Source organism: Macrotis lagotis, chromosome 8 (assembly GCF_037893015.1).
Source record: "Macrotis lagotis isolate mMagLag1 chromosome 8, bilby.v1.9.chrom.fasta, whole genome shotgun sequence".
Classification (NCBI taxonomy): domain Eukaryota; kingdom Metazoa; phylum Chordata; class Mammalia; order Peramelemorphia; family Peramelidae; genus Macrotis; species Macrotis lagotis.
In genome coordinates, this window is record NC_133665.1 from 14,604,307 (window position 1) to 14,616,447 (window position 12,141).

The 12,141-nt window shown below is 34.7% G+C and overlaps 1 protein-coding gene across 1 annotated transcript in view; it reads right to left on the bottom strand.

Moving 5' to 3' along the window:
• TXNDC11 (thioredoxin domain containing 11) overlaps window positions 1-12,141 on the bottom strand; it is a 58,654-nt gene that overhangs the window by 20,953 nt on the left and 25,560 nt on the right. Inside the window, exon 5 of the mRNA XM_074196416.1 lies at window positions 5,691-5,784. Coding sequence (XP_074052517.1) covers window positions 5,691-5,784 — 94 coding nt within the window. The remainder of the gene's footprint in view (window positions 1-5,690; window positions 5,785-12,141) is intronic.

Here is a 12,141-nt window from a genome sequence, read left to right on the forward strand (position 1 = left end):
GAAAGATAGGCAGACACACTTAGAAAGGAAAAAGGAGGCATGAAATTGTTTATTTTCTTAGTCCCATTTTTAACTTGTCATTTTGAGATAAGACCAAAAGAAATATATGTGTATGTGTGTGTGTGTATATATATATATATATATATATATATACTATAACACTGTTAATTATGCTGTACATCATATTTTTAAGTGTTAAATGATGTCCAAATATATAGATAATTATTACTATATTGGATGTCAGTTCCTGAAATATGCCATTCCACTGTCAAAAAAGTTCAATCTTTTAGCAATAGAATCTTTTAATGCACAAAAAGCTTAGAATTAGGATAAAACAATGAATATTAAGAAATACCAAGCTCTTGGTGTAAGAAATCTGTCCTGTGTATGGAGAATAAAAACAGAATATGAAATAAATTTTGAAATAAAGACAAAATGGAAGAAGACTAAGAAAATTTTTTAATAGCAAATATTTTGATACTCATGAAACTCATTTCCCAAATATATAACTACCTGAGTCAAATTTATAAAAATACAAGTCATTCAAAAAAAAAAAAAGAATACAAGTCATTCCCCAATTGATGAATGGTTAAAGGATATGAACAGGCAGTTTTCACAAGAAGAAATCAAAGCTATCTATAGTCGTGAAAAAAATGCTCTAAGTCAGGGCTGTCCAATCTTATTTTTAGAAGTTTTTATTCAAACAACTGACAATATATTTTGATTTGACATTTCAGTGAGAGCTCTATGATAAAACCCACAGGGGGCCTGCATAAAATCTCACTGTGGGCTGCTCTAATCATCATTGATTAGCCTGAGAAACTGCAATTTAAAACAACTCTTGAGGTAAACATGTCACACCCATCAAATTGGTTAGTATAAGAGAAAAGGAAAATGATAATTATTATAAGAGATGTGAGAAAATTGGGACATTAATGCACTGGTGGTAGAATTGTGAACTGATCTAAATACTTGGAGAGCAATTTGGAAATATGCTAAAAGGGTTATAAATCTGTGCATATTCTCTAACCAGCAATACCTCTTAAAAAAAAAAAAGGAAAAGGACCTATATATGAAAATATTTAGAGCAGTTTTTTCCCTTGTGGTGGCAAAGAATTGGAAATTGAGGGGAAGGCCATAAATTGGGGAATGACTACAGGTTGTACAAAACTGCAATGGTATATATACTATTATGCTATAAGAAATGACTGAGCAAGCAGAAAAGCCTGGAAAGATTTTCATGAACTGATATAGAGTGAAGTGAGCAGAACCAGGACAACACTGTACATATAGTAACAGCAATACCATACAAGAAACAAACAGAAACTAAGGGATTCACCCAGGATCATACAACTAGTAAGTATCAAATCTTCCTGACCCTGAGTTTAAATCTGTCCTCAGATGTGAGCTATGTCACCGTAGGCAAGTTACATAACTTTTTCCCCCTCAATTTCCTCATCTGTAAAATGAGCTAGAGATGGAAATGGCAAACCACTTCAGTATCTTTGCCAAGAAAATGCCCAAAGAGGACACAATAATTTAATTCTATTAACTCTTATAGCTCATCTAAATTTGGCCAAATTCAGGTTGCTTAACTATGTTATTATCTTTGCAAAGCCATTTTGTTTCCCCACAGATTAATAAATTAATACACATTATCAGGTTCCAAAATATGAGTTAGAATAGCTTTTTTTTTAGGTTTTGCAAGGCAAATGGGGTTAAGTGGCTTGCCCAAGGCCACACAGCTAGGTAATTATTAAGTGTCTGAGACCGGATTTGAACCCAGGTACTCCTGACTCCAGGGCCAGTGCTCTATCCACTGTGACACCTAGCCACCCACTAGAATAGCTTTTAAAAAATTCTTACTGGAGAAGGAAATTGAAATTTTTAAAGTCCCATGTGAATTGTTCTTGGCTTAGCACAGGACATTCTTAAATGAAGAATGATATCAACAAACATCATTGTGCATTTTTATATTCTTAACATTCACTAAGTTAAGTAGGTTGTAAGACTTTAAAGCAATAAGGTCTTTATAACTAAAAGAGTAAGCTAAATTATTCAGTTCTGAAAATAATGAAGCTTCAATATTTTAAAACAGTTGATTTATTGAAAAATTTTTAAAATATAAATTCAGTTACAAATTCATCAGAAAAAGCACCTAACATTCCAAACAACCTAAAAAAAGCATCCAATTCCATGATTCTATTTATCTATGTTAAATGAGTGAAAATAATGCAAATTACTTTTGCTTTGCTAGCCTGAAACTATTAATATTAACACTTCCTGTTTTCTCTCTATGATAAGTAAGGTTCACATGAGATACCCTCTGAATCAAAGAACAAATTTTTTTCAGTTTAGTTTTAGTGAGAGGTAAGCAGTCATGTAGGCTTGGATCAGAGTCCCACCTCTAACATATACTGGCTGTGTGATCACAATAATAGGTACTGTTAAATTTTGATAGCCAGGATCCTTTGACTCCATACCCCTGGATTTTCTACTGTATACTACACAAATAATGTAGCTCAACACTATAGGGAAATCAATGGGACAGGAAATGACATGAATAAACATTAAATTGTGTAATAATAATGTCCTAATTCTTTGTTAGTTATACAATTATTCAATTCAAAAATTTTTTGGTTTTATATCTAGATTTTTATTCAATAGTACGTTGAGCTATTCAGAAACACAACACAATGTAAATAAACCATCTTTGATGGAATTTTTCATTTCTCTCTAAAAAAGGAAATACCTAAAGCATGTTTTTTCTTACTTTTCTTTCACAACATAGCTATTTTAAAAATATTTTGCATGATTTCTTATGTATTTCTTGTCCTCTCACAATGGGTGGAGGAGAGAGTGAAGAGAGGCAGAGAATTTGGAACTGAAAATAAAATTTTTTAATTTAAAAAATTAAATATATGTGGGAGATTTCATGAGAAAAAGGTAAGGTGATAAGAAAGAACAGGACAAAAGCAAGGGATAGAGATTGGTCACTTTGCCTAGAACATGAAATAACCTAGACTAAGGAAGGTCTTGAATGCAAGGATCTGGATTTTGGATGCTATTTCATAAGCAATGGAAGATTTCTGAACAGGAGATAGATACATGCTCCAACTGTGTGGTAAGATTAATCAGGGGCAGCTAGATAGTGCAGTGGCTAGAGCAACCAAGCTTGGAGTTGGGAAGACTCATCATCTTAGAAACAATTTCAAAGGGTTCAAATAAAGATAAAGAAGAGTTGGAGGACTTAAATTCTATAGAGAAAATCAGTAGAGGAGGGAATGAGATTTTTCTGAATCAGAGTGTGAAAGAATGAAGACAAAAAGGCAACTTCCAGTGAGAAGTTGTTTGAAGAGATAAATGTGGAGCCACAAAGTCTTTTCTTAACCAAATTGGATTTTTAAAAGCTATATTTGGAAGATATTAAAAGTAATTAAAAGATGATAAATACAAGACTATGGCCTGGTCCTATAAAATAGTGTCAGGAATTTTTGGGCTCAGAATGATTAGATGCTATCAAGGAACACTGAAAACAATAAAAAAAAAAGTTTCTATTCACTATAACAGAAGAAAAAGGAGGATCAAAGAAGTCATATTACCACTTTCTGATATAAATGATACAATTAAAACTATTAGTTAAGAAGGCAAAGAAACTCAATCCTCATTTTGCTACTAATTTTTCTGTCAAGAAATAATGAAACAAATGTTGGAGTTGACGCCCCAAATAAAAAAGGGCAAGTTTTTAACTATAATAATTAAGAGAGTCTAATCATTCTTGATGACTTCAAAGCCTCTGGCCCAGATGAATCACACCTTCAGATATTAAAAGAATTAGTGAGGACAGTTAGGTGGCACAATAGATGGAGCACCAGTCCTGGAGTCAGGAAGACTGGAGTTCAAATCCAGCCTTAGATACATAATAATTGCTTAACTGTGTGACCTTGGGCAAGTCACTTAGCCCATTGCCTTAATAAATAAAAATTAAAAAAAAACAGATGTGATTGATGAACCACTGTTAATAATATTTGAAAAACCACAGAAAATAGGATAGATATGATAAAGCTAAAGGATAAAAGTTGTTCTCATTTTTAAAAATAGCAATGAAAACATACAAAATATAGACTAGTAAACTTGATCTTTATTCTTGGGAAAAAGTCTTGAATACATGATTTTAAAGATCATTAGTGAACATGAAGAAAAGGAATGGAGACTTATAATGAGTCTGCCATGGTTTTTATCTGGTCATGTCAGACAAATCTTTCCTTTTCTTTTTTTTTTTTTAAGGTTTTTTGCAAGGCAGACGGGGTTAAGTGGCTTGCCCAAGGCCACACAGCTAGGTAATTATTAAGTGTCTGAGACTGGATTTGAACCCAGGTACTCCTGACTCCAAGGCCAGTGCTTTATCCATTACACCACCTAGCCACCCCATCAGACAAATCTTAATACTTTTTGGAACAAGCTCGCAAAACTAATAATCAAGGGATTACTATATATAAAGTTTAGCAAATTTCTGCAAAGTATTTGATAAAATATCCTTACACAATTCTTGTGGAGAAGAGTGAGATGTCAACAATTAAAAGGGATTCTGAAATAGTTGTATAGCTGAACTCAAAGAGTAGCATTATCACTTGGGCTCAAATGTCAAAAAGTAGCAATGGTTCAAATGCTGACAAGGCACAAAGTCATCAGTGGGGTGTCCTAGAAATCTTCTGTCCTTGACTTTGGGCCATTTAAAATTTTTATCAATCACCTGATTAAAAGCATAGATTGTAAGCTTATCCAGTTTGCAGATGACACAAAACCAGGAGGAAGAGTAACATAATGGTTCAAATAGGAAAGATCCAAAAGGATCATTGCAACCTGGAACAAGGAGCTGAATGACAGGATGAAATTTGATAAGTATCACTATAAATCTGTCAGTTAAAGTAAAAAAATTAAATATCCAAAAGTTAAAAAATTAAATATCCAAATACAGGTAGAGGGAAAGTCTAATTAGGCAGAATTTTGTCTGAAACATGTCTGGGATTTTTCATGGATCACAAGCACAATATGAAATCAATGTTGTAATATCCCTTGGGCTACATTGTAAAAGGCTTGATTTCCAAGAATAAAGTAAAAAGAGTTCTTCTGTATCTGTCATAGAACATTTGGAACACACATTTAAGAAGGATATTGATAAGTCTGTACTATGTATGTCTTTTAATTAATTTTACCCCATTTAGAGATGACTCTTGTTTACATGAGACCTAAAAATTTAACCTTTAATCTTTTAATTTAATATAGCACTATTACATTTTGATTTAAGATTGAAGCCTTGGACCACAGATCTCAGCAAAAATCATCAAAAGAGATAACTATTTGATGGTTATATATTTTCCCATTTTTAAAAGAAACTTGACTGAACTTAACTAGAACAGCAGATATTCTTCTCAAAGTATAAAAATAGATACTTTTTCAATGAAGTATTAATAGTCAGATTGTTACCACTAAACTGTTTCTTGTTTATTAAGGAGTAATTATATAAAATAGCTATTTATTTGATAGACATTTTAGTTAATTATTTGAAGTAATAATCATCCATCAAATTTTAAAAAGCAAATAATTAGAGCACATCATAAAAAGAGTGGTACCACTCTGAGTAAATTTTTATATAAATTGTCTTAAGTGTCTTAAATTAAACTTTTTACCTTTCTTTAATGAATATAATGCTGAAGTGAAGAATGTCAAATAACCAGGAGGCTGGGGAGAACCACTGAATTCAAAATATCCAAGTACTCCAGGCTACAAAAATAAGAGTGAGAATTAGCTAGCTAGCTAGATGTTGTTACAGTGTCATAAATATATTTAATGTGAAAATGTAGGTATTTTAAAGCAAGGACCATGTGCAGGGAATTCAACAAACTTTCACCTAAACATTTACTATATTTAAGGCATTGTGCACAGTCCTAGGGGTAAACTACACACCAACACCCACTCAACATATTCAAGCAATTATACACACACTCATACACTCAAACAAATATACATACACTCACTCATACAAAAACACATATACATACACTCAAACACACTCACCCAAACACAACACAGTGTTTCCCGTTAAACTTATTAGGACTAGAACAGACAAGTTTTATGCTGAGTTTGAACTGCTCTTCCCCAAAGGCATTGCTATGGAGATGTGATGGCTGGTAGAATGGCTGTGCATAGGCATTATTCAAGCCCTCTGGGTTTCCAAGACTTTGGCCTCTCAAATACTTCCTCTTTCAGGAGGACAAGCTATATGAGCGGTAGAGAATATGGACATTTGGTCACATTCAGTTTCCTTGTTTCTCCTGCCAAAAACATTAGAAATGATCAGATCCAGAGCAGAAGGACGACAATGAAAAAAGCAAAATGAGCTCTGAAAAAAATTGCTTTACCAAATGTGCATGGGCAAACTGAGACAGGCAAGAGGAGCAGTTGAGCCCAACACAGCAGCACATACGTAGTTCACAAAATGACTTAAGTATGTAATCACTGTGCTTTCCTTTCCTTCTTGAGAGCTGTCCAGGGAAAGCCCCAAATCCTTCTACCTGTCCAAATATTTTTATTTTCCTGATTCCTCTCCTCTGGCTGACAAGGAAAAAGGCTGAGGGGCTGGGAAGAAAACAAAGAATTCAACCCTCACTTCCAGCTCCTCTATCTTGTTCTAACATCTATTTATGCATCTACACTACTTGATGCATCAATTAAAATATAGTCATTAACAATGACTTCTGTGACTTCCACAGAATTCAGCATTCAGAGAAGGGAAATTGGTCCATTTCAAACTCAGGCAGAGCCAAGCCAACAACAGAATTTCTGCATTTTTGGTCTTTAGAGCACAGCCATACCTGCTACACTGTTTTTGAGCCCAGAAAAAACCTTATCAAGAAAATGAGCCTGAATTTTAGCAAAGTTGCAGGTTATAAAATAAACCCTCATAAATCCTCAACTTGTCTATATATGTCTAGCAAGTTACAGCAGGAAGAGTTAGAAAGAGAAATCCCATTCAAAATAACCTCAGACAATATAAAATACCTGGGAGTCTAGTTGCCAAGACAGACTCAGAAACTTTTTGAAAATAATTATGAAACACTTCTCACACAAATTAAATCAGATTTAAATAACTGGGCAAATATCAACTGCTCATGGATAGGTAGAGCTAATATAATAAAAATGATAATTCTACCAAAAGTAAACTACCTGTTTAGTGGCCTACCAATCAAAATTCCAAAAAATTACTTTAAGGAGTTAGAAAAAATTGTTAGTAAATTCATATGAAGAAATAAAAAGTCAAGAATTGCCAGGAGCTTAATGAAAAAAAGTGCAAAAGAAGGGGGCTTAGCCCTACCTGATCTAAAATTATATTATAATGCATCAGTCATCAAAACTATTTGGTATTGTCTAAGAAAAAGAGTAGTGGACCAGTGGAATAGACTAGGTGCAAAAGCAGGAGATGATATAATAATCTGCTGTTTGATAAACCCAAAGAGTCCAGCTAGTGGGATAAAAACTCCCTCTATGATAAAAACTGCTGGGAAAATTGGAAGTTAGTATGGAAGAAACTTAGATTAGACCAACACCTCACACCCTTTACTAAGATAAGATCCAAATGGTTACAGGACTTAGACATAAAAAAACAATACTATAAGCAAATTAAAAGATCAAGGACTAGTTTACCTGTCAGATCTATGGAAAGGAGAGCAGTTTATGACTAAGGAAGAGATGGAGATCACCAAAAACCAACTAGATGATTTTGATTACATTAAATTAAAAAGCTTTTGCACAGATAAAACCACTGTAACCAAAATCAAAAGAAATGTAGTAAATTGGGAAACAATCTTTACAACTAATGATTCTGACAAGGGACTCATTTCTAAAATATACAGAGAACTGAGTCATATTTTTAAAACAAAAAACTATTCCTCAATTGACAAATGGTCAAAGGATATGCAAAGGCAGTTTACAGATGAGGAGATCAAAGCAATCCATAGCCATATGAAAAAATGCTCTAAATCATAAATTATTAGAAAAATGCAAATTTAAGCTTCTCTGAGGTACCACCTCACACCTCTCAGATTGGCCAATATGACCAGAAAAGATAACGATCATTGTTGGAAGAGTTGTGGGAAACCTGGGACACTATTATACTGTTGGTGGAGCTGTGAACTCATCCAAACTTTCTGGAGAGAAATTTGGAACTACGCCCAAAGGGCAACAAAAATGAGCATACCCTTTGATACAGCAATACCACTACTGGGCCTATACTGAAGAGATGATGAAAAAGGGTAAAAACATCACTTGTACAAAAATATTTATAGCAGCCCTGTTTGTGGTGGCAAACAATTGGAAATCATGTAAATGTCCTTCAATTGGGGAAATGGCTTAGCAAACTGTGGTATATGTATGTCATGGAACACTCTTGTTCTATTAGAAACCAGAAGGGACGGAATTTCAGGGAAGCTGGAGGGATTTGCATGAACTGATGCTGAGTGAGATGAGCAGAACCATAAAAACAGCAACATGGGGGCAATGATCAACCTTGAAGGACTCGCTCATTCCATCAGTGCAACAATCGGGAACAATTTTGGGCTGTCTGCAAAGGAGAGTGCCATCTGTATCCAGATAAAGAGCTGTGGAGTTTGAACAAAGTTCAAGAACTATTCCCTTTAATTCAGAAAAAAAAACTAGATATCATATTGTCTGATCTTGTTACCTCTTAGACTTCTTGTCTCTTAAGGATATGATTTCTCTCTCATCACACTCAATTTGGATCAATGTACAACATGGAAACAAAGTAAAGACTGACAGATTGCTTTCCATGGGGGGGGGGGGAAGTAAGATGGGGGGGGGATCGTAAAACTCAGTATCTTTAATAAAAGAAAAAATGAGCCTGCAAGCTGAAAAGGGAAGGGCCTGCTGTGGTTCTGTTCATCTGCCCCTTGTAGGACTGCTACCTCTACTTAGAATGGTTAACCAATTAGTCAACAAGCTAATTCAATATAATGTGCTAGGCACAGTTAAGAATGGGGGGATACAAAAAAAGTCAAAACAAGACAGTTACTGCTCTCAAGAGCCCATTTCACATTATACAAAGGAAGAGATAACAACGCAAAAAACTAAGTACAAACAAGATATATATATATATATATATATATATATATATATATATATATATATATATATATATGAATAAATGGAAGGTAATGGTTGGGGAGAGGGGACTAGGAAAGGCTTTCTACAGAAGGTGAGATTCCAACTGAGTCTTGAACCAGGGAAGTTAGAAGATGAAGACAAGAAAAAAGCATTCCTGAAAAGGGAATAGTCAGTGAAAGTATCCAGTCTGGGTCTCCTATCAAGTAAGCAGGTCAGTATAAAGGGCAATGTCTTGTATCTGTCTATTTGTCTCTCTCAGGAATAGAGCATTTGCATGCAGGAGGATGGGATATAGAAAGACATACTTTGAGATGAACTGTAATGAAAACTGAGGATGAGGTACACTATAGGCATGGAGAAGAGACTGTAAACTCATGAAAACAAGGAATAGCATGCCAAATTTGGACAACTACTTGGCCAAGATCATGTGAAATAAAGTCAGAAAGATAGTTTAGAGACAGGCTGTAGAAAGCCTTAAATGCCAGAATGTGAGTGTATTTCATTATGTAGGCAAAAATAGGATATGTGTGAATGTATTTATGACCTCTAACAAGGAAATACAATATATAATTATGTAACCCAATATTAAAAGGGATAGTCTAGGAGGTAGAAGATGGTCCTGGGAGTCAGGTCCTTCCCCTGGCAGCAGGTCCTTTACATATCTGAGCAAATTACTTAATGTATTAGTTAGTATTTTAGATTTTAAGTTGTAAAACAGACAGAGGGAATTTATTCACTGTTTCATACATACAAACCCAATGTGTTTTCTTTAAAAAAAATTAAGAAATGGAACAATTTAAAATACAAGGAAACCCAGATTTATAAAAGATAAACAGCTATAACACATATAGCAGAGTAACCACTGTATAGGTCTTATTCTTTATTTCTAATCAAAAATTGATCTTTTGACCTCCAACTAGGAGTTATGAATCTGAATGTTGTCTGTGGGTAAAAATGTCAATCTGACAGGTCAAGACCTGCTCTTCTCAATCTGAATGTTGACTTGGCCTGTATTAACACAGACCTGTTCAGTTTTCTAATAGCACCAATAAATTCCTTTACCTGGGTCAAAAAAAAAAAAATCACAAGATAAGAGACATCTTGGATGAGGAGAAAGAAATCCTATATTTCTTTGTAAACATTCCTAGTCCAGCCTAAGTATGATTCTTATCAATAGGAATTTGAAGCAAATATGGTAACTTATGAGAGGATCAGATTGCAGAATTGTATCATCCATGTGAAATGTCATTGGTTGTCTAACTCAGTTTTACTGATTGACTTTATGTCCTTTCTACATGCCCCCAAATTTGTTATGGAGGATTGATATCTTTAATGATACCACCCATTCATGGGTCCATTAAGATCCTAGAGAACAAAACTTCATGGATAAAGCTAACTTTTTGTTATTACATTTTTAGTTTAAGAAAATTTGTGTTTAATATCATTTATTTCTCATGCTAAAAGATCACATTAATTGTGCCACATTCAAACTGAACTCACTACCTTTACCCAAATTAGATTTCCCTTATCACCTTCCCTACAGACACTAATTTTCACAGTTCCCCAAGCTCAAAACATTGGTGCGATTGGGATGGAGAGGATGGGGGGTGGTGAAGAACTCTGAATTTTCTCTCTAGTCTCACAACTTTCAGTCATCAAACTCCTTTAGCATTTCCTCCTACAATGAGTCAGTAGAACAGTAATGTCAAACTTAAATAGAAAAGGATCCCTGGAGGTCACATACTGACTTGGAAAACCACAGATTAGCATTATCTATGTTGTATTGTATTTTTGTTCAGTTTGTTAAACATTTCCCAATTACATTTTTTTTTAGGTTTTTTTGCAAGGTAATGGGGTTAAGTGGCTTGCCCAAGGCCACACAGTTAAGTAATTATTAAGTGTCTGAGGTCGGATTAGAACTCGGGTACTCCTGACTCCAGGGTCAGTGTTCTATCTACTCCATCACCTAGCTGCCCCTCCCAATTACATTTTAATCTGGATCCTGTTGGTTTCCGGTTGTGGGCTTCAGCAGAGAATTTGACACTGGTATTTTGAATCATACTCTGCTCTTCTACTCACACAGCTAGATGGAGCAGTGGATAGAGCACTGGCCTTGGAGTCAGGAGGACTGGAATTTGAAGCTAGTCTCACACTTGACATTTATTAGCTTGTGTGATCTTAGTCAAGTCACTTAACTTTGATTGCCTCCTATCCAGAGCCATCTCCTGATTCATCTGGTCACTGGACCCAGATGGCTCTGGAGGCTGATGATTAATCATAGTACCCCCTCATTCACTTTTTTTTTTTTAAGGTTTTTGCAAGGCAGTGGGGTTAAGTGGCTTGCTCAAGGCCACACGGCTAGGTAATTATTAAGTGTCTGAGGTCGGATTTGAACTCAGGTACTCCTGACTCCAGGGTCAGTGAACTATCTACTGCACCACCTAGCCACCCCTGTAACCCCCCTCATTCAAATCCAATTCATGTGCTTGTCATAGCATCACCTCCCTGTTGTCATGGTCTTCTTCGAGAATGAAGGACAAACATCACTTTACTTTTCATTCCTGGTTCCATCCCTCTGTTTTACTCTGTTATCTTTTCATCTCTGAATTACTTCAATATATTCCTAACTGCTCTGGCTGGTTATAATCTATCTTTTCAGTTCTTTCTGTACATGGCTTCCAGATTAATTTTCCTTTTTCATGTTACTCCTCTGATTAAGAATCCCTCAATAGAATTAACATAGGATCAAAGAATTGGAGATTACACAGATCACCTAGTGCAATCATCCACCTAATAAAGAAAGCTATTCTTTTCATAATAAACCTGACAGATTCAGTGTTTCAAAATGTATATGTTGGGAATTCATTTATTCATAAACCCGCTTATTTTTCTGTTGGAGAACTCTAATCATAAGAAAATTCCTTTTTATATGGAACCAAATCTTATTTCACATATCTTCTA